Source organism: Engystomops pustulosus, chromosome 7 (assembly GCF_040894005.1).
Source record: "Engystomops pustulosus chromosome 7, aEngPut4.maternal, whole genome shotgun sequence".
NCBI lineage: Eukaryota > Metazoa > Chordata > Amphibia > Anura > Leptodactylidae > Engystomops > Engystomops pustulosus.
Window position 1 is genome coordinate 166,080,906 of NC_092417.1, and position 23,246 is coordinate 166,104,151.

General features: G+C 46.4%; 1 protein-coding gene across 5 annotated transcripts in view; it reads right to left on the reverse strand.

Moving 5' to 3' along the window:
• Positions 1-1,373: 1,373 nt before the first annotated feature.
• Positions 1,374-23,246, reverse strand: part of DGKZ (diacylglycerol kinase zeta) — a 146,308-nt gene continuing 124,435 nt past the window's right edge. For 4 of the 5 annotated variants that reach the window (XM_072118807.1, XM_072118810.1, XM_072118808.1 and 1 more), the window contains 10 exons: positions 20,647-20,691; positions 19,409-19,478; positions 17,692-17,732; positions 17,195-17,472; positions 11,266-11,297; positions 11,096-11,139; positions 10,567-10,687; positions 9,526-9,562; positions 7,841-7,940; positions 1,374-5,114 (listed from right to left, as the gene is read on the reverse strand). In XM_072118807.1, coding sequence (XP_071974908.1) covers positions 4,998-5,114; positions 7,841-7,940; positions 9,526-9,562; positions 10,567-10,687; positions 11,096-11,139; positions 11,266-11,297; positions 17,195-17,472; positions 17,692-17,732; positions 19,409-19,478; positions 20,647-20,691 — 885 coding nt within the window. In that variant the 3' untranslated portion in view covers positions 1,374-4,997. The remainder of the gene's footprint in view (positions 5,115-7,840; positions 7,941-9,525; positions 9,563-10,566; positions 10,688-11,095; positions 11,140-11,265; positions 11,298-17,194; positions 17,473-17,691; positions 17,733-19,408; positions 19,479-20,646; positions 20,692-23,246) is intronic. The other variant, XM_072118806.1, reaches the window with a different exon arrangement.

Below are 23,246 nucleotides of genomic sequence, written 5' to 3' on the forward strand. Positions count from 1 at the left end.
GTCCCTTCTTCAGGCAAATTTTCTGTGTATTGGTGCAGATCTTTTAAATCCCCACCACCTTGCCATGTATACAAGTACTTGAGACCTGAAGAAGGGCATTTTATTCCTAGAAATGTTGAGTTTGATTCAATGACTCTGCGGATAGGAATTTATTGGCCACCAGTGCCAAACACATCCATGAATGTGCGATTCTCAAGCCTGGAATTATTCGATACAAAGCTCAGATGTTTGTAGAACGTGGTCAGAACGTTACTATAGACCAGATATCGAGTAAGGATAATGGATACCCTCATTAAAGACAGAAATGGAGACATGAGGTGGACCATGGACATCAGCTTGACCATGATCATATTCAGATTCTTCTACAAAACATTGTGCAATTAAGGAGAGAGAGAGAGCAAGGAAATCTGGGATGGTCTCCAACAAGCTTGATGAACTTCCTCCAAAAGACGGTCAAGTGAGGATTGTGATACTGGCCGATACAGTCAATGAAGTCACACAGCCAAGGAATTTTTGTGAAATTTTGTTTTCTTAGCCAGTTGAGGAACTGTTAGTCTGTTCTTGGTTGCTTCTCAACAGTCAAAGAAACATGGATTTTATCACTCCACAGTCATCTCATTCCATTTTCCAAAAGAACCCCAACCACAAGCCAAAATATACCTAGGTCCCACAAGAACTTATTTGAATAACACATTCCATTCATCTGATGCCTGTCAGCAGTGTCCTGACCAGCATACATTATATATCTGGTCAACCATCTCTAGGAGGAAGCCCAATGGGCAGCCCAAGTGAAGGCTTCACTCACATACATGGAACTGCCCAGTTCTTCTTCTCGCCTGACATCTGCGATTAAAGATGATTTAGAAGGTCTCCCTCCACATTAGACGGTCAGGCTGTCTGTCCAAAATTGGTGGGTTTGGCAGAGATCACTATGATGCAGGTGCTCTGTATTTTTGTAGATTGAAGGCCTGTAGGTCCCCAGTGTCTCATGAGCAAAGCCTGATCATGTTGGACCTTTCCTGCCCAGTTGGGATGGACACAAGCTCCTGGTCTTCTCGTGGCCGGCATCTAGATCTATTGTTATTTCTATATCTATGTTGGTTTGGCAAAATTTGCAATATGGCCTTTTTCCACTGTGAGACCCTAGAATGTTATAAGGCGAATCACCCGACTAAAGTGGGTGGGATTCAATAACGAGAAGGACCCTGCTGGAGGTAGTGTTGGTGCAATAATAAAGCCCTTTGGAGACATCAGCCTTTTGGTGGCCCTTGGTGAAAAATCAGTTTCACACCCTGTATGTATTGCTGAACCCCTAAAACTAACTCAAAACGACCAAAAAGTAAATGCAGAAAAACAAAAACCACAACAGTCCATGATGTTAATATGTAAATATTTTATTTCAATGGCAAGAAATCAATACACAGTTGTGACGCGTGTTATGCCGGCTCCCCGGAACGAGAGCAAAGGCGAACACAACGCGAGTGTAAGGGTGACGAGAGTGAGACAATCACTAACACAACTGCTATATAAACAGAGGTCACACTCATGTTCTGATACAGAAACCCAGTATTTGCACACACATGGTGGTGAGGACAGAGAAGGGGGAGGGGTGGGGTAGTGAGTTTAATTCTCTCCCCCATCCAGCACCCTGAGAAAAACAGAAAATTGCTGTAACAGTAAAAAGGTTAAAAACATCACAATACAGAAAAAATCAGCAAGTCACTGTGTGCTTCAAGTCTACCCGACATCTGGATGTAAAAGGAACCTGTCAGCAGGTTAAGGCCTATTAAACTACAAATAAGTTCTTATGCTGTTTGGGGTTTAGGGAACCAAGTCTTTAAATCTCAGTTCGTAAAGGTGATGCAACATGTGTCCCCCCTGGAACCACCGGCCTCTTCCCTGGTGCAGCCCACTGAGGTAGCCATTTTTGGGACTCTAAACCCCCTTATAAGCATAAGGACATACTGGTTATGTAAGAATCTCTAAACCTGCTCACTGGCTCCCTTTAAAGTGGTCCAGTTGCCCAACATGGTGGAGGCCCCATTATGTGGGTCACATAACACTGACAAGACCACAGGTCAATATATCATCTGGAACGTTTAACATCTCTTGGGCATTTTGAAAGTGAATATAAAATACCGAAAAGACCCTCTAATTAAGGGTTTTGCCCATTTCTGCAGTCCAAAATATGGAGACTTGTCATCTAGTGATGACCCATGGCTAGGGTTGTGTTGATTTACAGCCTATCAGCTTTCAGAAAACTGAGAAGGCTGGTAACTGGTACTACAAGGCGGCTGCATGGCGGCCATTTTGATTAAATATTTTTAGTGATCATCACTAATGTGTAACACGCTGTATATTTATCTAAATCATGGAGGCCAAACTAGTAAATGGAGAGGTCTCCATATTGTACAACTTCTACGCCGATCACCTGAGAAGCCGCTGCCATTTTGCCTCTCTTTTACCTCAGAATAATATACTCACAACTCCCCACAAAATGGCTCCTCCAGTTTGGCATAAGCACCAGGTTCTCTCATATACCATGACCTGTGGGAGGGGCGCTAACCCTGAAATATGATATGTAATAAAAGTGACACATTTTCCCTTCAGAATACATTACATTATATATTATCTCTGTCTAGTCATGAAAAATGACAATTTTCTTTCATATTTACTCACAGGCTTCACGGCCTATTTTAATGTTTAACACATTGACCACCATTTTGGGTCCAAATTAATAAAAGCAGTTGCCCGTATCAACCAATTACATCCCATCGTTTAAATCGCTCCTGCGCTGGTTAAATGAAAGTGTCCTATTCATTGGTTGCTATGGGCAAGTCTTTCCTTAGCAACTGCTTGAGTTTTTCCACATGAGGCCTACATTTTGGCCACGATAATAGACATCAAAACAAAATGGCAGATGTGGCCAATCGCCACCAATCAGAAGGCAGCTAAGGGCAACACGATTTTTATTTTGTTCTGGGTTTCCTACTTAACGCCCCAAAATAGATGTTGCTCACTTTTCTACAGGATGGGGGGGGGGGGGGGTGTAGTGTCCTCACACAAATACACAAAAAACAATGAAAACACGCAAACCACCGGTGGGAACGCAGAAATGGTGGGGGTGGTGGGCCGTACCCGGCGATCACCTGATCAGCGCCCGCTTTCCTGCTCATTAGACATTAAACATTCAGGTTTCAATGCACTTAGTTCTGCGAGTCGCAGACGTATTGCTTCGAGTTCACTGGGGATCTGCAAAGTCATACCAATCCCATCTGACAGTAAAGTGCTGAGGACGGAGGCTGAATTACAAAAAAAATTCCCCAAAAACATAGAAAAAAACCTAAAAAAAAACCAAAACGCAATTCCGGATTGGATGTAGATCCATACGTGAAACTGTTTATCTGGGGCAAAAGACACTTCGCCTACGCCCTGACTCTTAATCTTTGATTGTCGAGCAACAGTGTTTGTGTAGATTAAAAAAAGTCAATAAAATTGACCCCGGATCCTGTCATGACCTTCCGTGTGTCATTCCTTGGTCGTAGGCTTCGCTCTAATCTTAGTACAAAATGACAAATTAAAAACACTGATAAGAAAAAAAAAAAAAAAGGCAATAAGTTAAATAAAAACCACTAAAAATCACGCTGAATGTGTCGGATTTACACAACATGGCTGCTGTGCCAGCCTCATCATGGTGAATGTATTGAAGGCGGCCATTTTGTGACGGTCTTAGTCTCTACAAACTCTACTATAGATGGGTCTTCATGTATTGAAGGCGGCCATTTTGCAATAGTCGTAGTCTCTAGAACCTCTACTAAAGATGGATCTTCATGTATTGAAGGCGGCCATTTTGCGATGGTCGTAGTCTCTAGAAAGCTTAGTATAGATGAGTCTTCATGTATTGAAGGTGGCCATTTTGTGATGGTCTTAGTCTTTAAAACTCTACTACAGAGGGGTCTTCTTGATCAAGTAATCCAGGCCGAACATATGTGAGCATTGGGAAATCTTCAGGACAATGACCGCCCAACATGAACGGCTTACAAAATGGCTGCCATGAGCAAAATGGATGAAATGAAACAAGGTCAATAAAACTAGACTGGTAGCTTAGGATTAACACCTAGAAATGGCTATACCACAATGACGTTATGATCCAGTGTAAACACTTGAATAACACCCTGGACATGAACGAGTCACACAATTTATGTACAAAAAAAAAAAAAAAGACCCCAAAAAATTCCTAATCCTGCTCATATTCACAAGTCTACTTCTACTAGATCCATAAATAAGATAGCATCTCCACGTAGAGACTTTGGAGAAGGCAGATTTCTCTGTCCTATTATATATAGATATATATGTACATACACTTCTACAGGTCCCTGTAGCTACACGGCACACAACTAGTGAGGAATAAAAAAACAAACAAACAAAAAAAAAAGATACATCTTTACAGCACAAAAAAACCAGAGCCATCAATTGATAGGTGAACATCGAAAACGCATGTAAACTAGCTCCAGTTGCGGAGGCCATATGTGCAAGATCAGGGCAGCCACGTGCCCAACGGGATCGGAGAAAAAAAAACCAAGGAGAGTCTTACATCTCTAGAAATTACTATGAGGCCATGAACTACGGACCCTAAAGAACCGGACACGGGTAAGTACAAAAATACATCTATGTTTGGGAGCTAAGCACAGTGAGAAGGTCGCTAGAGGAAGTTTCTAACATGGAAGCATATCAAGAATGGGTGGAGAACTTGGATAAGTCATAGAGCCATTGTTATGTAGGTTGTCCACAACTTGACCGCTTCCTCGGAGAGCGGTCCTATAAGAAACACTGACATGTTCGGATAGAACGAGTCAATAAGAAGCTAGTGGTTCCAGCTGGCCCCAGGTGGTGGGCCATCGAAGAGGTGTACAGTAAGGCTTCTTGTACTATAGAGGGAGAGTTCTACCCCCAAAGGAAGTTTGGGATTTTTTTTAATGTTAAAGACACGGTTCTTGTTACACGGCCGTTTCCTGGTCTTCCCTCTGGATCATCTGATAGTGCTGTCTGTTCTCCAGGTATGCAGCAAGCTCCAAGTCCTTTGCCTTCTCCGCACGATTTTTGGGGGTGTCTCCCTGAAATACATACATAGTTATTAATACGTTTGTGAATCAGTTTTTTCCAATAATATATCATCCACATATATCCCCCCAGAACCCCAGTGGTGCTCACAATGGGATGATATGGTGTACCCAGTCATGAACCGATGGGGCCAACCTCAAGCTTTAGACGTGAGGACCCCATCTATCATAGCGCTAGATTTATACTGATGGGGAACGGGTGGCCAAATAAAAACAAAACAAAAGTGTACTTACCCTGCTTTGTCACTTTGGATTTTTGGCACCACTGAGTGGTCTCCTCAGACCATGTGATTGCAACGTAGATGAAGTTGTTTAATGACGTTTCTCTTTGGGTGAAGCCGGTCCTGTGACCCCCACATCTTTCGGTCGGGAGCGGGTGCTCTAGGATGGAGCGATGAAGGAGCCAGGAGGCGGAGCATGTCAAGTACTTCTCCTTTTGCCACCTCCCCACAGGGTTTTTCAAAATGAATGGAAAACCTACTTCACATTTCGAGTTGGTGGACTCAGTTTAGTCAAAATTTTGGCATCCTACATCAATACATAGGCCACACTCACACCTTTGGTGCAAAGCTTAAAGAGCATCTACCACTAGGATGAAAGACTGTATGCAAATGAGCCTGGGTGGCTCCAGCCACCATAAATACCTATGGAGCCTGGAGCCCCTCAGGCTCATTAACATACAAGTCCTTCATCCTGGTGGTCGATGTCCCTTAAAGGGGACCTACCGCACCATTCCAGTTGGAATACTGGTGGTAAATTCTGATTTATCTCCCTCTCTGTACAAGTTTTGCCTGGACTATTGCTTCAAGTCTACAGTCCCCGGTTGGCTCTGCTGCACTTTCGTTTCACTAATATGGAGAAGTTCCAGCAATAATGAGTAATTTATGTTCATGCAATTCCCAAATATTATTGTGTAAAGTATTTCGACACCACGGAGCGAGGACACTGAATAGCTAAAAACTTCACAAAGGTGACAAGAGGGTCAAGTACTGTTTAGCGTCACGCTGCTGTGCCAAGACGTCTTAAGGTGCTCTCCCTATTAATCCTGGATGGCTGCTCTTCGTCTTGCTCACACTCATCCTCCATTACGCAGAGAATATGAGTCACTCTATTAACGGGAAGAGAAGACGAGAGTTTGGGGAAGGGGAGGGATAGTCGAGGTGCAGAATATAGGATGTGCCTGTAAAGACTGGAGAAGATGACAAGGTCTATGCTGCACATTGGACCTTGGAGCCAAGTTGGATGGGGCATTGGCGATGACAGTGACCACCAGTGTTACCATAATCAGATATTATGGAGAATTTTCCCAATAAGCCAAATTTCTGTGCATACCATTCCAGTATATATAAAAAGGATATAATAGAGACACATCAAGCTCTAGAGCTCCCTCTAGTGGTGGACGCAATTCTAAACAAATTTAGATTTTTGTATAAACCCTGCTAAGAAACTGATCCGCACAAGTCTTTTTGTGCAAATTCGCTAAAGTATCCTGTTAAATTTTGTTTTTTGAGCTGCCGATTTAGGGGTTTTTATGTATACCCCACTCTTAATTCTTGAAAAGGAGATGATCTTACAATGACAATTGCACATAGCATAAAAAAGAGGGATGACAAGGAGCCAGAACTCAGCTTTACCTTTAGTCTAACAATGTGTTGGCACAGGGTTTATCTGTGGCTAATAGACGGTGCCAGGGGATATTAAAAACATTCTCACTGACCCATCATTAGGGTCCTGGTCTCAGTACCAGCCTGTGTAAGGAATGCACATTAAAACCTGCAGGGGAGGGGGGCAATTTGAGGGAAGGGGAGGGGGCAATTTGGGGGAGGAGGGGAGCTGCCGGCAGCTGTCTGGAATTCCTCTGCTTCTGTCTTAACCCCTCTGCGAACAATTCTGGCTCTCTTGTGCCCCCTCCTCGCCTGCTTTACACCCCTGGCATTCCTACCAATCGCCCTCTGTATATGCAGCTGTCACATTTCTAGTGGGGGGCATGGGAGGCAGAGGGGTAAAGCTTAACCCATTATGGCCAGGAGCCCGTATGGGATGTGCAACGGAGTTGCACTGGAGTAACACCTGTAAGTTTGTCACCGTAGTATCTGGAACGTTTCATATAACTAAACCTGATCTATCCACATACGTCCAGTCTGTCTAGGGCAACTCCGGCCTGACACAGGAACAGACTCCAATTCTCCTTATTGTAGGGGTTCAATTATATTTTACCATTTACTTTAGTAGACTGGAGCTGCAGTACTCCAGCATGCCCACTATAGGTTAGACAGAGCTGTACGTGTATTAGATCATATATAGTTCCAGCACCAGAGAACAGTGGGGGCAGTCAGAATCGGACCCCTACCAATATAATATTGATGACCATTCCCTAGGTCCTCATCGTCATAATAAATAATAACTCTTTTATTTATATAGCACACACAGATTACGCGGCGACCAAATCGGCCCCTGTCCTCAATGGGGCTCACAATCTAATCAACCTACCAGTATGTTTCGGAGTGTGGGAGGAAACCGGAGGACCCAGAGGAAACCCACGCAAACACTGAGAGAACATACAAACTCTTTGCAGATGTTGACCCTGGGACTTGAACCTGCAAAGCTGTAGTGCTAACCACTGAGCCACCGTACTAAACTTTGGCCATCGTTTTCGTCTTAAGTTTTCTACCTCCCAAAAATTCCACAGTTACGCCACACCTGTAAAGTCTAACCACTACCTGCAAATCTGTCTTCATGAGTGATGCCCCGGCCTCCACGATGTAATGACAGATGGTGCGCTGACGTAGTGAGGCCGCAAGGTGCAGACCCGTCTCCCCGCTGAAAGACAAGAAGGGAAAAAAAAAAACCTTGAGTCAAGTCAAAAACTTCAAGAAGATCCCCCTGAGGATATATTGTAGATGTATTATTGAAGCAGATTCTTAAAGGGGAAGTCTGAAATGTACAGTGTGCTTCTGAGTGACTAATACGCCGACCTCAGACATGCTTAAAATGTCTTGCCAGAGATAAAAAAGTTTCTATATTTGCTTTCAGTTCCTTCAAATATTAACCAAGTGTAATATAAGTTTACTAAAGGTTCAGTAACATCAGGAGGAGGAGGCCGGGCAAGGCTTCTCTGAGGCTGAAACAAGTGATTCATTGCCACGTAAAAAGGATGGTAAACCTGAAGGCTGTGCTAAAGTTTACAGAGAAGTTCAATTCGATCTATTGTTCTCTGTTACCGGCTATCGAGGAAGGGCGATACATTTTCGCCATATGGACTCTTTATGCTTTAGTCTTAAAGGGGACCTGTCACCAAGTATAAAATCCTAGAGGACATCTTCCATATGATTGTCGCTTTTCCTCTGAACAATTCGGTGTTTTTTTTTTTTTTAAATACGTCCACCCGTTCACAAGATAAGACTTGTGGAAGTTTACATATGAATTAGTGCACACAAGAAAAGGGGCGGTGACCTTTTGTTTTCAGAGACACACCCCCTGGCCCAGATAGTAACTTCCAGGGGTTATATCTTTTGAACGGGTGGACGGATTTTTAAAAGACTAATGCCAAATTAATTGGCGGACCGGTGGCAATCACATGGGGTAGGTCAGAAGTGATTTTGTGCTGTGTTTACTTAATCCTTAAAAGGACCTGTAGGAGACATTCATCTTTACAGGATCGATGGTAAAAGTATGATCACTGGGGTTTCCCTAGAAGGTCCTGATTCAAAGAGATTGGCCGGAGTGGGAGTGTGCAAGGGTTGAAAATGGGGGGGCACAGAACCTACAATCTCGTGATTGGGAGGGGGCATAGCAATGGAGCAAGAAATATGTGCAACCTCTAGTGTATTCAAAAAAAGGACAGTTCTGCCCCCATTTTCATGGCTGGTGGTGGTCCCAGCAATCAGACACTATCTGTTAATAGGTAACAATGCATACTTGTGAGACTGCCCCTTTAATGTGGCTAGTGCCAAGCGTCTTTGGCCCCTTCTCTGTCCATAATTAAACAGACTGGAGACAGACTGGTTACCAGGGCCATTAGAAATCCTATGCTCCCCATATACTACACATGCAGACTTGGATGATCAGGGCATGCACGTATATGGGAAAGTCAAAGGGAATAGCTGACCACAGAAGAGGCATTTTGCTGACAGCCAATGATAAGGCTCCTTAGATTCGATGTAATATCTTCTGCTGGTTATAGATGTATCTACATGCAGCGAGTGCCCATTACCCTTCTACAAGTGAATACAGTATCAGGAGCTTAATCCACTCTTTTTTTTTTATTCCTGGAGGCAATTATTGCATTTTTCTAAGTAACATTCCTCTTCTGAGTCATTTTTGACATTAATGCCTCTTTAAGGCTCGTGACTCAGCGCCCCGGCCACATAATGAAGCTTGGCAGCCGTTCACTTGTGAAACTTACTTCTTCAGCTCGGCAACATCCAGGATCTCAGATGGAGCTTGACAAAGGGGAGGAGGGGGGAGAAAAAGAAGAAGAAGAAAAATCATATGTTATGGCAGGAGACGACTGGAGAAGGTCTGAGTAATACTACAGTGCGGAACAAATAGGACGGTTATCATATGTAGCATCACAGCTGAGGACTCGTGACAGTGTAGAAGAGCAGGCGGGATGGTTTATGGGTATCGGCCATGTCCGCGATTAGTAGGATAGGGATTTACAAAACGAGGTTTCATCTGTACGGCGCATATGACGGACAGGATTCAAGGCGCTGAATAATAAAGGGATGTTGTCTGGAATAGTAAGCGTTAAAGGGATTATCCAATGAAACACCTTTATCCCCTATCCAGGCTGGGAGCCCCATAATCAATAGAACAGGGGGTGCGATGCAAGTCCGTATACAGTCTGGGACTGCCATAAAAATCCATGGTGTGCAAAACAAGCTCACCCTAACCCCCACTACTTGCTATAGGACCTCCATTGTGAGTCAATCCCAGAAGTCCCAGGCTTTATTAGGTTTCCCAGCGATCAGTCACTTAAATGTGTTAAATGGAAAATCCCTTTAAATATAAACTATATGATTATTCACCTGTAGGGGGCTGTCTACCAATCCAAATCTGATGACTTGTACACTAGTATACAGGGACTATCAATAGGATCTCTTCTATATACTCAGTGTTAATAATTGTATTCTCTTGAAATAAAAATTCTCCTTGAACTATGTTTTGACTCCGTTATTCCTCCGGGAAACGCATGGGTGTTACTATTGGACTAATGTACATTGTGACCAATCAGCATCTGACACCGCCCATTTGACAAAGTAACACACCCACTGTAAATGTATTCTGAAATTTCCAGGAGGAATAACAAAGGATCGTCCGACTCTTCTGATGCATTGTACAGAGAATAGGGATAATAGTCGCGGTAGTGACATATGGAAACATACAGGAGGCAGTTTTTTTTAAATAAAAAGCTAAAATTTTATGGAATTATCCAGATACTCACCATTCTCTATGATATATTTGACAATCTCTTTACTACCGCCGTTAATAGCGTGATGTAACAGCGTGCAGCCCCGGAAGTCCCTCTGCGCCAGGTTACCCCCGGCACGATGAGCTGCTCTGAACTAAGAACAAAGTCAGAATAGGGAGAGGCGATTAGGAGATCCCTTAACTAAACCCACAAGTTATTCCGTGCCTATCCCCCATTATCCGCCAGGGTCCTGCCCACACATGCCCAATCCTCCAACTCCACTTTATTTTTTATATAGCGCCTACAGATTACGCTGCGCTACACAGATTTTGCCCAATTGGTCCCTGTCCCAATGGCGCTCACAATCTAAACAACCTAACATTATGTTTTGGAGTGTGGGAGGAAACCGGAGGAAACCCACGCAAACACGGAGAAAACATACAAAAACTCTTTGCAGATGTTGACCCTGGGACTTGAACTCAGGACCCCAGCGCTGCAAGGCTGTAATGCTAACCACTAAGCCACCTTTACACTAAAGGAAATCTTAAAATCATCCATATACCTTCTCCAGATCATCATTTTTTGCAGCTTCCAATAAAGTTTCATCTATTAAAAAAAAAAGTTGTGTATTAAAATGAGAAAACAAAAAAAAAACCTAAATGATTGCAGAATACTGGCGTCCAAATGTCAGTGTAACACATGATACAAGTGGATGTGAAGGTAAAGGCTCACCTGGGTTATAATCCGAGAGGTTATTGCCGTTCCTTGGGAGAAAAGAAATTGTATGTTACATATAGAACATTAAGATCAGAATAGACTTGGTACTGAATTTAGGAACAAATAAAGAAAAATATGAGAATTGGTGAAACATTAATCGGCATAGTGCGTAAAGTGCCATAGATTTAGTATTATAAAAACGCACCCTAGATTTGGACATCATAAGAAAAAAAATAAGGGAAACCAATAAAAAACTCCCTAGTGGACAGACTTCTTTACAATAGCCCCACTACCTTCACAGCCGCACACGCGCAGTCCCCCTACCTTCACAGCCGCACACGCGCAGTCCCCCTACCTTCACAGCCGCACACGCGCAGTCCCCCTACCTTCACAGCCGCACACGCGCAGTCCCCCTACCTTCACAGCCGCACACGCGCAGTCCCCCTACCTTCACAGCCGCACACGCGCAGTCCCCCTACCTTCACAGCCGCACACGCGCAGTCCCCCTACCTTCACAGCCGCACACGCACAGTCCCCCTACCTTCACAGCCGCACACGCACAGTCCCCCTACCTTCACAGCCGCACACGCACAGTCCCCCTACCTTCACAGCCGCACACGCACAGTCCCCCTACCTTCACAGCCGCACACGCACAGTCCCCCTACCTTCACAGCCGCACACGCACAGTCCCCCTACCTTCACAGCCGCACACGCACAGTCCCCCTACCTTCACAGCCGCACACGCACAGTCCCCCTACCTTCACAGCCGCACACGCACAGTCCCCCTACCTTCACAGCCGCACACGCACAGTCCCCCTACCTTCACAGCCGCACACGCACAGTCCCCCTACCTTCACAGCCGCACACGCACAGTCCCCCTACCTTCACAGCCGCACACGCACAGTCCCCCTACCTTCACAGCCGCACACGCACAGTCCCCCTACCTTCACAGCCGCACACGCACAGTCCCCCTACCTTCACAGCCGCACACGCACAGTCCCCCTACCTTCACAGCCGCACACGCACAGTCCCCCTACCTTCACAGCCGCACACGCACAGTCCCCCTACCTTCACAGCCGCACACGCACAGTCCCCCTACCTTCACAGCCGCACACGCACAGTCCCCCTACCTTCACAGCCGCACACGCACAGTCCCCCTACCTTCACAGCCGCACACGCACAGTCCCCCTACCTTCACAGCCGCACACGCACAGTCCCCCTACCTTCACAGCCGCACACGCACAGTCCCCCTACCTTCACAGCCGCACACGCACAGTCCCCCTACCTTCACAGCCGCACACGCACAGTCCCCCTACCTTCACAGCCGCACACGCACAGTCCCCCTACCTTCACAGCCGCACACGCACAGTCCCCCTACCTTCACAGCCGCACACGCACAGTCCCCCTACCTTCACAGCCGCACACGCACAGTCCCCCTACCTTCACAGCCGCACACGCACAGTCCCCCTACCTTCACAGCCGCACACGCACAGTCCCCCTACCTTCACAGCCGCACACGCACAGTCCCCCTACCTTCACAGCCGCACACGCACAGTCCCCCTACCTTCACAGCCGCACACGCACAGTCCCCCTACCTTCACAGCCGCACACGCACAGTCCCCCTACCTTCACAGCCGCACACGCACAGTCCCCCTACCTTCACAGCCGCACACGCACAGTCCCCCTACCTTCACAGCCGCACACGCACAGTCCCCCTACCTTCACAGCCGCACACGCACAGTCCCCCTACCTTCACAGCCGCACACGCACAGTCCCCCTACCTTCACAGCCGCACACGCACAGTCCCCCTACCTTCACAGCCGCACACGCACAGTCCCCCTACCTTCACAGCCGCACACGCACAGTCCCCCTACCTTCACAGCCGCACACGCACAGTCCCCCTACCTTCACAGCCGCACACGCACAGTCCCCCTACCTTCACAGCCGCACACGCACAGTCCCCCTACCTTCACAGCCACACACGCACAGTCCCCCTACCTTCACAGCCACACACGCACAGTCCCCCTACCTTCACAGCCACACACGCACAGTCCCCCTACCTTCACAGCCACACACGCACAGTCCCCCTACCTTCACAGCCACACACGCACAGTCCCCCTACCTTCACAGCCACACACGCACAGTCCCCCTACCTTCACAGCCACACACGCACAGTCCCCCTACCTTCACAGCCACACACGCACAGTCCCCCTACCTTCACAGCCACACACGCACAGTCCCCCTACCTTCACAGCCACACACGCACAGTCCCCCTACCTTCACAGCCACACACGCACAGTCCCCCTACCTTCACAGCCACACACGCACAGTCCCCCTACCTTCACAGCCACACACGCACAGTCCCCCTACCTTCACAGCCACACACGCACAGTCCCCCTACCTTCACAGCCACACACGCACAGTCCCCCTACCTTCACAGCCACACACGCACAGTCCCCCTACCTTCACAGCCACACACGCACAGTCCCCCTACCTTCACAGCCACACCCGCACAGTCCCCCTACCTTCACAGCCACACACGCACAGTCCCCCTACCTTCACAGCCACACCCGCACAGTCCCCCTACCTTCACAGCCACACACGCACAGTCCCCCTACCTTCACAGCCACACAGTCCCCCTACCTTCACACCCACACAGTCCCTCTACCTTCACACCCACACAGTCCCTCTACCTTCACACCCACACAGTCCCTCTACCTTCACACCCACACAGTCCCTCTACCTTCACACCCACACAGTCCCTCTACCTTCACACCCACACAGTCCCTCTACCTTCACACCCACACAGTCCCTCTACCTTCACACCCACACAGTCCCTCTACCTTCACACCCACACAGTCCCTCTACCTTCACACCCACACAGTCCCTCTACCTTCACACCCACACAGTCCCTCTACCTTCACACCCACACAGTCCCTCTACCTTCACACCCACACAGTCCCTCTACCTTCACACCCACACAGTCCCTCTACCTTCACACCCACACAGTCCCTCTACCTTCACACCCACACAGTCCCTCTACCTTCACACCCACACAGTCCCTCTACCTTCACACCCACACAGTCCCTCTACCTTCACACCCACACAGTCCCTCTACCTTCACACCCACACAGTCCCTCTACCTTCACACCCACACAGTCCCTCTACCTTCACACCCACACAGTCCCTCTACCTTCACACCCACACAGTCCCTCTACCTTCACACCCACACACACACAGTCCCTCTACCTTCACACACACAAAGAATTGCACAACTTTAATTAAAATCAATGTGCTGTCGGTGGAGTGGAGAAGACGTCTGTAGAAGGTTTGCTGCTCCTGCTAGGGGTGGTGGATGTGGACCCCAAATATCAACCCTTTCTTAACAATTTAAAAGGTCGTGAGTTCATGAGGAGGATAAATACGTTTTCTTGCAAAGTGAAAGTTATAAAGTCTACATACATCTTAATGTAAAATCCGCTTTGCAGGCGAGTCTTGGGTTACTTTGCTTAAGTCTCACCTATGCCGATCCTACAAAATCATAAATTTGTCTGTCTTTCCCCTAAAATGGCTGCATAACCAGTATAATTTGTGGGAGCAGTCATCCACACATAGCGGAGAGAATATTTATTACATCATCTGGACATAATTTGTACGGAGGTAGCATGGTGATGACAGATGAAGACGGACCGTCCCTGCGGGATCCCGCTTGCTCATGCTGCTGACGCACTCCTGAGATCTCAATAATCAGCGGCGTGTATTTACGTAACGGAGCTGCGCACAAACAACGGTACCTCCCCTGTAAAATCAAGTCCATCCCGATGACTAAGAAAGCCACATTATATAGGAGCAGCCTCCTGGAGAGACGCTCTGCAGTCACCCGGAGAGGTTTATGGCCGCCTGGTGTAATGGATCCCATGGACGCTTTGTTTAGTTTATACATTTCTATTGATACCAGATGTGCGCTGTGCATGTCCGTACATAGAGAGACTTCCCACTTGTAAATCCCTCTGGGTTATTTACATGCCACAATCCTTAAGGCCAGGATTAGGAAAGACACAACCAGAATAAATGTCATTGGAGGGATTTCGGGGTAAAGTGGTCAGTGTGTATTACCGAGATTTAAAGATCATTTCCTTAGAAATTACAGAAAAATCCATGCGTCGTCCCATGCGTGTTACAGTAAAGTGCAATGTACCAGGAAAATATTCATTTTCTAGCAGCTGCTCTCTCTGTAATCTGCATCAATTTGTAGTCTGTGCTGGATAGTGAAACATAGCTGCTGTGACTCACCGCTGCCCCTCCCCTCTCCATAGAGTTCTATGTCTGATGCCACAGTGAGAACCAGCTGCTGTGACTCACCGCTGCCCCTCCCCTCTCCATAGAGTTCTATATCTGATGCCACAGTAAGAACTAGCTGCTCGGACTCCCTGCTGCCCCTCCCTTCTCCATGGAGTATCTATGTCTGATGCCGCAGTGAGAACTAGCTGCTGTGACTCACCACGGCCCATGCTCTCTCCATAGAGTATCTATGTCTGACGCAGCAATGAGAACTTGCTGCTGTGACTCACCACTGCCCCTCCCTTCTCCATAGAGTTTCTATGTCTGATGCTGCAGTGAGAACTAGCAGCTGTGACTCACTGCTGCCCCTCCCCTCTGTCTGATGCTGCAGTGAGAACTAGCCACTGTGACTCACTAATGCCCCTCCCCTCTTCATAGTTTCTACGTCTGATGCCTCAGTGAGAACTGGCTGCTTTGACTCACTACTGCCCCTCCCCTCTGTCTGATGCTGCAGTGAGAACTAGCCGCTGTGACCCACTACTGCCCCTCGACTCTGTCTGATGCCTCAGGGAGAACTAACTGCTGTGACTCACTACTGCCCCTCCCATCGCAAAAGTGTGAAAAGTAGATTTCCGTGTGAAAAGCAAATTCATAATAAAGGAAAGAGGGATGAATAGATGTAAAGAAACTGTGGAAAGCATCTTGTATGGATAAATCGGGAAGATCTGCACCGCTATAATGAGGGCTGAGGGGATTTCCTCATGGTCCCATTACACCCCTATAGCGAGAATGTAGTAGGCACTGACCTTATTATTTGCCCCAGTTCTAGACTGGTAAGACACATATATGAAGAACCGGTTTTCCAACCCACCCCATAGACCGAATGCAATCCAGTTTATTATTGACTTTTATGTTTTTTTACTACCTGTAGGATTTGCTGCCTTCTGGTTCGGCCATAGACCTCAGAGATGTACATATGGCACTTGTAAAATGCAGCATAGTCTGGCCTTGTGAAGGTTATGTGCACTTAGTCATTGTGCTGCTCTACACAGCAAAAAGCTATTAAAAGTTACAAAAATAAAAAAAAAAATTCTGTGAGCGATAACGTTTTCAGTTCAGGATTTCTGCTGAAGATTATAGTAAAAATTCCTTGGTGTGACACGGCCTTAGTGTAGGGGTGCACCAGCCATGAGGCGAGTTGAGCCTTTTGTCTCAGACAGCAGCACCTGCAGCAAGATTTGGGGGGGGGGGGGCAGCATTAGGAGCGCAGTCACCTGCTACAAAGCAGCACCTGACACCTAAAAATAATGTTTTATTGCATCCGATGTCCGCATCGGTGTGAGACCCTGCAGAGACACTGGAGAACTTTTTACTAAAAGATAACCCAATATATAACTACTGGATGGGGCAGAGCAAGGGGGCGGGGCCATACTATAGCTCCGCCCCAGGCAGCAGGGAGTTTAGGTTCATCGCTGCTTTAGTGAATATGTATAATCTTATCAATTTGTTTCTAATTTTGCAGACAGCCCTGTTTTGAATGTGACTATTGTTTTATATACTTGTGCATCTCCAAGGCAACAGACTACAAGCAATTTGTGTAGTCAGACCAAGCAGCCTTAGTCCCTTAGTCAAAGTCATCCCAACAAAGTGATCTAGGACATACCTATACCCAGAGGACACATCCATTTTGGTGTCAGAGCTATTACTACACGTCCTGCCTCGGCAAGCGGATCCCTCCTGACCGTCAGACACTGAAGGGGAGCGTGGTGGAGAGGATGAGGGTTGTAGTGGAAACTGGAAATGTTGGCTATTTGGGCTGGAGGAGCGTTCCTTGGAGTCAGGCATTGCTGGAGATGTCCCCACCGATTGCGTGATGATCAGCTCCGGGTCTAGGACGTACAACTCGTCCTGACAAATTTCCAGCACATAGTTCAAGTGCTCCTACAAAGATACACAGACATTAAAGAGGAGGACAACCTCCACCCACCCCCAAAATTGCTTCCTGTCACATAAGATATATTGCAATCCACATTGAGTTTTTATGACAAATAAAATAAAAATAAAAGTAAAAGAAAAGAAAATAGGTTTAAGAATATGTTCTGTAACCTACGCCTTTACCAAGTGTAAACGCCATGAAAATAAACATCATCTCCAAGTTACCTGAGCGCGATCAATCCTATAGAAGCGATCAGCAGTGGTGGCTGGTGGAGGAAATAACACACAGGATTACTGCCAGGTAATAAACCAGGGCATGATAGCATGAAAATACAAGTACGAGTATTCACTACTCTGCTGCTGGTGCAGTCACTGTGTACATACATGACATTACTTTTCCTGTACTGATCCTGAGTTACATCCTGTATTATACTCCAGAGCTGTATTCACTATTCTGCTGCTGGTGCAGTCACTGTGTACATACATGACATTACTTTTCCTGTACTGATCCTGAGTTACATCCTGTATTATACCCCAGAGCTGCACTCACTATTCTGCTGCTGGTGTAGTCACTGTGCACATACATGACATTACTTATCCTGTACTGATCCTAAGTTACATCCTGTATTATACCCCAGAGCTGCACTCACTATTCTGCTGCTGGTGCAGTCACTGTGTACATACATGACATTACTTATCCTGTACTGATCCTGAGTTACATCCTGTATTATACCCCAGTGCTGCACTCACTATTCTGCTGCTGGTGCAGTCACTGTGTACATACATGACATTACTTATCCTGTACTGATCCTAAGTTACATCCTGTATTATACCCCAGAGCTGCACTCACTATTCTGCTGCTGGTGCAGTCACTGTGTACATACATGACATTACTTATCCTGTACTGATCCTGAGTTATATCCTGTATTATACCCCAGAGCTGCACTCACTACTCTGCTGCTGGTGCAGTCACTGTGTACATACATGACATTACTCACCCTGTACTGATCCTGAGTTACATCCTGTATTATACCCCAGAGCTGCACTCACTATTCTGCTGCTGGTGCAGTCACTGTGTACATACATGACATTACTTATCCTGTACTGATCCTGAGTTACATCCTGTATTATACTCCAGAGCTGCACTCACTATTCTGCTGCTGGTGCAGTCACTGTGTACATACATGACATTACTTATCCTGTACTGATCCTGAGTTACATCCTGTATTATACCCCAGAGCTGCACTCACTACTCTGCTGCTGGTGCAGTCACTGTGTACATACATGGCATTACTTATCCTGTACTGATCCTGAGTTACATCCTGTATTATACTCCAGAGCTGCACTCACTATTCTGCTGCTGGTGCAGTCACTGTGTACATACATGACATTACTTATCCTGTACTGATCCTGAGTTACATCCTGTATTATACCCCAGAGCTGCACTCACTATTCTGCTGCTGGTGCAGTCACTGTGTACATACATGACATTACTTATCCTGTACTGATCCTGAGTTACATCCTGTATTATACCCCAGAGCTGCACTCACTATTCTGCTGGTGCAGTCACGGTGTACATACATGACATTACTTATCCTGTACTGATCCTGAGTTACATCCTGTATTATACCCCAGAGCTGCACTCACTATTCTGCTGGTGCAGTCACGGTGTACATACATGACATTACTTATCCTGTACTGATCCTGAGTTATATCCTGTATTATACTCCAGAGCTGCACTCACTATTCTGCTGCTGGTGCAGTCACGGTGTACATACATGACATTACTTATCCTGTACTGATCCTGAGTTACATCCTGTATTATACTCCAGAGCTGCACTCACTATTCTGCTGCTGGTGCAGTCACGGTGTACATACATGACATTACTTATCCTGTACTGATCCTGAGTCTTGGTGACATTCAGCTCTAGGATATACTCACAATCCAGGAAGCACCATTTTGGAGACAGTTTCTGTGAGGACACCGTCTGAGGTCTGTTCGCTTTATCCTCCTGAATAATCAGAAACGAGTCATTAGCATTCAGTCTATTCTCCACCATTATGAGAAGTAGCGTCTCCATGATATCCAATAGTCCTGAGCAGATGCTAATACATGAGACTGGAATCATGACCGAGGGAACGGGGAGACCACAGAACGGAGGACAGACACAGCTCAAGACTAGCAGCAGCACCATCACCATCCGTAAAAAGATGCTTAAAAGGGCTTTACTTTTTTTACACAGGAATTGTCCTGTATTGCAGCTCATCTCTACTTAAAGGGGTTGTCCCAAAGTTAAAGTTTAGAGACAAACCATCTGACTGCTGGGACCATGATCAATAATGACAAGAGTCAGTTCAATGTCCTCAATTATTTACGGGACTCCTTTAAAGTTTAAATGGGTTGTACCAAGCTTGCAAGTTCTCCCCTATCCACAGGATTGTGATTGTTGAGTGTCTGACTACTGGGACCCCAAAGATTGTGAGAAAAGACCCCCAAGCACTCCAGAGAATGGGGGTCCGTACTCACTAATGGGTGGAGTAGAAGGATGACCATATGTCCTGCAGCTACATTCAAAAGTAGGGAGCGTTCCGATATGCTGAACACAGCGCTGGGGTATCTCTGGCACTCTTACTTACATGGTTATGATAGTACCAGAGATAACCAAGTGCTGTGCATTCATTTCTGACACTCCAATACTATTGAATGAAAGGGCAGGACACATGCTCCACCTGCAGCGACACATTTAAGTTAGAACAGGATTTTGTTTAACAAGCCCAAGTCTAGAGTTTTTAACAAAGCCGAGCTGCAATACAAGCCAAAATCCCATCTCACAAGAGGGGCGCCGTTTCCAGAACTGAAAAAAAAAAAAAAAAAAGCAGAATGTCTTCTAACCTTATAATCCTTCCAATAAACATAGCACGGAGCAGAACTGTGAGTGCAGCTCTGGGCTATGCTAGAAGCTGAATTTCAAGGTGTAGAAGAAGATCGGTAGAACAAAAAAAACTAAAAAAAATTTAGGTAATCAAAATGCAAATAAAATAACAATAAATCATATGCCTTATTTATAAGCAGTAACTGCGTAGAGCATGCAAGCGGCTTTATCAAGGGGCATACAACACATGGCACATAGACACAAGTATGACACATGGCACAGCTGACAGCTAGGGGGCTCCACACACCTTCAGGTCGAGACGCTGCAAGATTGTGGGGTACTCGGGAAAATCCTGGGAATAAAAAGTGATGTCGCCTTAACAACCCTCGGTCTCTCGATATGACAACCTTACGTGCACTCTGTCCTACCTGCTGGCAGGACTTCTGCATTCAGATGCAACTATAGATACCATAAAACCAAAGATGTAGCAGAGCCGAACCGTTACGGGTGTATCGTCAGTGACCTGGCGTCGATACTTTGTTTGAAAACACATTTGGAAACTCACCTCTGCTACATCTGCTATTCATGAGCTGCACTTGCGAGTACAGTTTAGAGGGATAAAGCAAATAACCAGACTTTATAGGGTTAAAGGGTTAAAAAAGGGGGACCTGATGAAAACAATCACCACCCCAATAAACTGAAACATGAAATGGGACAATTGTGGAGGGCAGAGCAAACTGGTGGCACATACCACAAAAACCGGTAATTACTCACCGGTAATTGTGTTTCCTTGAACCACGACAGCACCCAACCAGAGAGAGGGATCCGCCTCCAGGGACAGGAAACCCAGACTTCAAATTGTGCGGTACGCCCCATCTCCTTCAGTGGATTACAGAGACTGTATGGGACTTAATGTTCTTGATTAATTCTGACCACCGTATCATTCGGTATCACTTTCAATGAGAGAATCTCACACCTCTGTGACACACACCAAACGTTAACACCCAAGTGTGCAAAGAAATTACAAGGGAGGGAATAACCAGGGTGCTGTCGTGGTTCAAGGAAACACAATTACCGGTGAGTAATTACCGGTTTCCCCCTCTCACCACGACAGCACCCAACCAGAGAGAATAACATAGATGAAATCCTTAGGGAGGGATAACCGAAGAAAGAACTCTTCGCCCAAAGGAAAGTTCCTGTGCACCTGCTACATCTAGCCTATAGTGCCTGTAGAAAGTGTGTGGAGAAGACCAGGTGGCAGCCTGACAAATCTGATTAACTGACACCTCTCTAAATTCTGCCCAAGATGAAGAGACTGCTCTAGTGGAATGGGCTTTTAGACCTTCCGGTATCGGCTGACCGGCTGCTACATAAGCGGAGCTAATAGCTTGCCTGATCCATCTGGCTATAACTACTGCTGAGGCCTTCTGCCCCCTATTCTTGCCACCAAAAAGAACAAAAAGACTATCAGATTTTCTCCAATCTCTAGTCCTATCCAAATAAAGCTCAATGGCCCTTTTAACATCTAATTTGTTAAACTCCCTTTCCCTATCTGTAGAAGGGTTGCTACAGAAGGATGGGAGCCTGATCTCCTGGGATCTATGGAATCTAGAGACTACCTTTGGTAAAAAAGCCGGGTCTGTCATCAGGACTACCCTGTCATCCAAGATCTTGAGAAAAGGTGCTCTACAGGATAGAGATGATATCTCTCCAACCCTACGGGCTGAAGTGATTGCTACCAAAAATACGACCTTAATGGTCAACCATTTTAGTGAACAGGACTCCAGGGGCTCAAAGGGGTCCTTTATCAAATAATTTAATACTAAAGTGAGGTCCCAGGGGGGCACCGTACATCTCCTAAATGGGGTCATACGAGATGCCGCTTTTATGAACCGAGATATCCAGGGATGAGAGGCTAAAGGGGACTCAAACAGGGAGCTAAGGGCAGAAATCTGAACTTTAAGGGTGGCAGGTTTTAGGCCCTTATCTAATCCTGCTTGCAGGAAATCTAATATCTTAGCTATATTTGGATGAGCTAAGTCTATTTTATCTGGAGAACAAAAATCTGAGAATACTCTCCAGACCCTGAAATAGATTTTTGAGGTAACTACCTTTCTACTCCTCTGCAGTGTTGTAATTACCTTGTCCGAGAGACCTTTTTCCCTCAAGATGCGCCTCTCAAATTCCAGGCCGTCAGATGGAGGTTCGCAATCTGCGGGTGGAATACTGGGCCCTGGGAGAGGAGATCGTGACTCTCTGGGAGGATCCAAGGGTCTGATATCGATAGTTCTCTCAGTACTGAGAACCATGCCCTTCTGGGCCAGAAGGGGGCTATAAGAATAACTCTGGCCTGGTCTTGTCGTATCTTCTTCAGAACCCTCGGTAGAATAGACAGTGGTGGAAATGCATAGGCTAGGCCGAAGTTCCACTTGATTGAGAAGGCATCCAGACTTAAGGATCGGTCTCTCGGGTCTAGGGAGCAGAAGAGCCTGACCTGTCTGTTCTTTCTTGTGGCAAATAAGTCTACCTCTGGTTGACCCCAGAGTCTGGTTATCTTGGAGAACACGCTCCGATTCAGGGACCACTCTCCCTGACGTAACAGATGACGGCTTAGGAAGTCTGCCTGCAGATTGTCCTTGCCCCTTATATGTACCGCCGATATTGATCTTAGATTGGCTTCCGCTAGCTCCAGAATCTGATGCGAGAGGCTCATTAAGGACCCGCTTCGGGTACCTCCCTGGCGGTTCACGAATGCCACTGCTGTGACATTGTCCGAGGCAATCCTTAGGTCTGTCCCCCGAATTCTTGGCAGAGCTTGTCTGATTGCCTGCAGGATGGCTTCTAGTTCTCTGTAGTTTGAGGACTTCTCCCTGGATTCCTTGTTCCATGACCCCTGGAACAAGAGGC